The sequence below is a fragment of the Macadamia integrifolia genome, chromosome 2 (genome assembly GCF_013358625.1).
Source record: "Macadamia integrifolia cultivar HAES 741 chromosome 2, SCU_Mint_v3, whole genome shotgun sequence".
Lineage (NCBI taxonomy): Eukaryota > Viridiplantae > Streptophyta > Magnoliopsida > Proteales > Proteaceae > Macadamia > Macadamia integrifolia.
Window position 1 is genome coordinate 32,054,947 of NC_056558.1, and position 3,872 is coordinate 32,058,818.

The 3,872-nt window shown below is 43.2% G+C and overlaps 1 protein-coding gene across 1 annotated transcript; it reads right to left on the reverse strand.

Moving 5' to 3' along the window:
• LOC122065045 lies at positions 1-585 on the reverse strand. The gene has a single exon (XM_042628834.1). It carries the CDS (start codon positions 583-585, stop codon positions 1-3), a length of 585 nt encoding a protein of 194 aa, XP_042484768.1.
• Positions 586-3,872: the final 3,287 nt, after the last annotated feature.

Sequence of the window (3,872 nt, forward strand, 5' to 3'; positions counted from 1 at the left end):
TTACCGAACAGTCCACGGGACTTTCTTCTTAAGCAGTAAGGTAACCACAGCCACCAAGTCACATTTGATCCACAACTTTGGGATCTCAAGGGACTTGGCAAGCTCGATACCTGACATGACCGTCAAGAACTCAGCCTCAAAATTTGTAAGAACCCCTAAGAAGAATCTGAAGTTTCCCACCACTTCAGCCTTATCATTGCAAAGCACTCCTCTAGCCTCGGCCTTCCCTGGGTTTCTAAGGGAGCACCCATCTGTATTAACTTTCCACCAACCAGAAAGAGGTGGACACCAAAAAATTTCAAAGATCTGCCTAGGGCGGCACTTGATACCAGAGATACCCAATCTTCTATAGCAAAGCAGATCTGAGATGGAGATTGAAAAGCCATGATGAACATAAGATTGGGCACTTATTTCACCTCTCACCAATTCAAAGCACCAGTCTACCGATTTTTTTCCATTTTCATACCTTCTAGCATTTCTCTCCAACCAGATGAAGAAGGGAATTAAGACGAACCCTTTTTTCCAGATAACCTTGAAAGAAACTTCTTTCGCCTTGGCCTTCCACCAATTTAGAGTTGCTTCCATCTCGACATGATCAGACCATTGCATGTTAAAGCAGTTGCAAAATTTCTGCCACATATATTTTGTAAAACCGTAAGAAAAGAAAATATGATTTTTGGATTCCACCTACCTACCACATAAATTACACTTAGAGGTCATTGCAATTCCACGAGCCTACACAAGATCGTCTGTTGGAAGTTTATTTTTGAACATCTGCTAGCCAAAAGTCACTTGGCGCAGCTGAATGTGGGACTGCCATAAAATGGAGTACCATCCCACCTTGGGGGCGAGGCGTCTCATAGAATCCCAAGCTGATTTAATTGTGAAAATCCATGAAGAGGTTGGGTGCCAGTGGCAAACGTCCTCCATGTTGGTAATAACAATTTTTTGTGCCATCTAAAAAATTCTAGTTATAGCATCGGAGTCAACATTTGGGAAGACCCATCTATTGAGAGCGATAAAATCATAAACCTTTGCTTTTAGAGAAACCAGAGAGTTTTCATCCTCACCCAACATCTTTTCTATTGACATCTTATCCAACCAGCTGTGATACCCTCCTTTTAAGACCTAGTTTAATTACACAGTTGGCCCAGTTTAACCATGCAGGACCCGAACCAGAGAGGGTTAAGGCGGGTTCCTAATGGACTATGATGGCAAGGGTGACTTTGAACACAGGTTGGCCAGACAAGTCCGAGTCAGTGCCAGAGGAGATGGGTGTACCCAAGCCGTGTACATGCATATATCATAGGGTCATGTATGGGTAATGCTGGTATGTATCCGTATCCTAAAGTGTATACGTATAATATACCTTGTGCCGAGAGTGAGATACATGTCAAGAGTCGAATTCCATCGAAATCTCACTTGTTAGCTAAGTTTCGACCAACAGGTGGGCGGTCACAGGCGGGCGAATCCACCCACCTGAGTGACCCACCCATGTGGTTACTAAATATTCTCTATGTATAAATAGTATTTATTGTGTTTCTCCTTTTCCCATTTAATGTATTAAGGAGTTGGTGAGAAGAGTAAAGAGGAGAGAGAAAAAAGAAAGGAAGGAAAGAGAAAGGAGAAGAAGAAAGGGAAAGAAAGAGGAGGAAGAAATGGATTTAAGCAACGCCGAGGTTTGACCTTCACATTTCGACACCAAAAAAGTGATCCCCAACACGAGACCTATGATTTGAGGTGAGAGAAAGCTATACTTCTTAAACTTTCCCCAAACCCTAAGTGAAACCCTTGATTTGGGTAGAGTTCCTTGAGATCTTATTAATCCCACTTGAGATGATGAATCTAAGGTTTGATAGATGGTCTATGTGTTGATTTTGAAGGTTTAAAGAAGTGTTTACAAGATTTAAGAGGCATTGGTGATTTCTTGAGCTAAGAGGTGATTTTGGGGTTTGGAAGAGTTCTTGAGCAAAGAAGGTAAGATGAATTTTCAATCCTTAAATCTTACTTAGATCTAGGTTAGAATCATCTTATAAGACCTTAGATGTGTGGAAAAAGTGATTGAAACAGCCCCATTTGGTTTCCCCAAGGTTGGAGAACGTTTCAAGGAAGAAGGCAGTTTTTCGCCCCCACAGGTGGGGGAGGACAGACGGGCGAAGCTGCCCGCCTGAGGGTGCCCGCCTGAGGGGGCAGCACCTCGGTCCCCACCGGTGAGGGAGGACTGGCGGGCAAACCCACCCCCCTAAGAAGACCGGTGGGCAAGGACCGGTGGGCAAACCCGCCCACCTGAGAAGACCGGTGGGCGGTCTCAGGTGGGCTGTCTGGCCCACCTGTTGGCCCCCCAACGTGATTTTTGTATCCGAATGGACCCAAAACGGATGGGCAACCTTCTCTTATGATTTTAAATATGATTTAAACATCAAAACGCATTATTTTTTACTCTAAAGTTGTGAAATACTAACCCCATTCACTTATGATAGGTTCCACTAGAATTTACATTTCTTGCGTCGAATCTCAGCCGTACCAAGCGTGAGTTTTTGTGCACAACAAGTAAGTGGCGAGAGGACATTTGACTTTATTTTAAGGCTTGTTTTGCATCATTCAATTGTATTTAGACTAGCCATGTCATCATGTAAATTATGTGTAGATTAATCATCCTCATATGATTATGATATGTGTGTTGTGTTTTACATTCTCAATGCTAAATGATTGATGTACTTATGTGATGAGTTGTTAGATTACTATGCATGATGCATTATTAGACTAGACGCCGTAGTCGGCTTGGAAACGAGTGCATTGGTGGCCCGTGGAATGGGACGTGGTGGCACTATGAAATCGTACTGTCATATAGGAGCATGCGGTTTAGGATTATCATTTCCCCGTGCTACGACCCTTCCCAACAGGGATTGAGGTGTTGGGTTATCACTTGGGGGGAAGCAGTGGTCACGATTTTTGGGTCACTGTAGCGGTTAGACATATGCTCGACTAGTCATTAGGACAGTCGGCAACCTCAGTGGTATATTCAAGACGGCCAATCGTACTGCTTTTAAATTGCTAAAGTTAGCACCTTTACTTTTCTGTCATTTACTTTTATGTTGAGAGCCGGTGGTCGGCATGCTTTATTTTTCTGAGTACTCACAGTGGGCCTTTTCTGACAACCCTATGGGCGTATCGTAAGATGGGGTTCGCAGCTTGTACGCGGGCATACGCACACTGTGGTTGTAGTAGCACATAACCAAGGACTTAGTAATGTTGGTTAGGTGGATAAGATTTAAAATGAATTACATAGCATATAGTGCATATGGATGTGATTGTTGTGTGGTCTTTCTTTTCACTTACTGAGCTAGTGAGCTCATCCCACGTGCGCACCTCTTTTAGATGATTTTACAGGTCACCAGCCTGAAGATCAAGGGTCGGGCCCCACAGTTGAGTTTCCTGACGAGGATTGGTGGGTCCCTGAGGAGTATGAGTACGGTGCTGATTGTACGTGCGAGGGCTGTGCTACGGAACCACAATAATGACACCGTACAGGATTTTGCTTTTTGATTCTTTTGATGGCCTCCCCTTTTGTGTACTTGATATGTAAATTGTTATTCTTTTGTGTAAATATCATGCCTACGGACCCACATGTATTTAATTATATACTATAATTTGGGTATCAAGTAAATTGAGGATATTTACAGGTAATTTAAGTCTTCTGCTGAACTTTTGAATACTTATCTTGATGTGGGTGTGGGATACTGTATCAGATGATCCTGGCTGGTTTCGGTTAACCGGAGTTAACCCGATCACTGATCCAGTTCTGTGTGAACGGGGTGTGATAATGGTGTGACAAATGATGAACGGAAGGAATTGGTATACCAAGCCGATAA

Bases quoted from the DNA above. Each gene is read 5' to 3' on its own strand.
- LOC122065045 (XM_042628834.1), bottom strand. From the start codon at position 585: ATGGAAGCAACTCTAAATTGGTGGAAGGCCAAGGCGAAAGAAGTTTCT.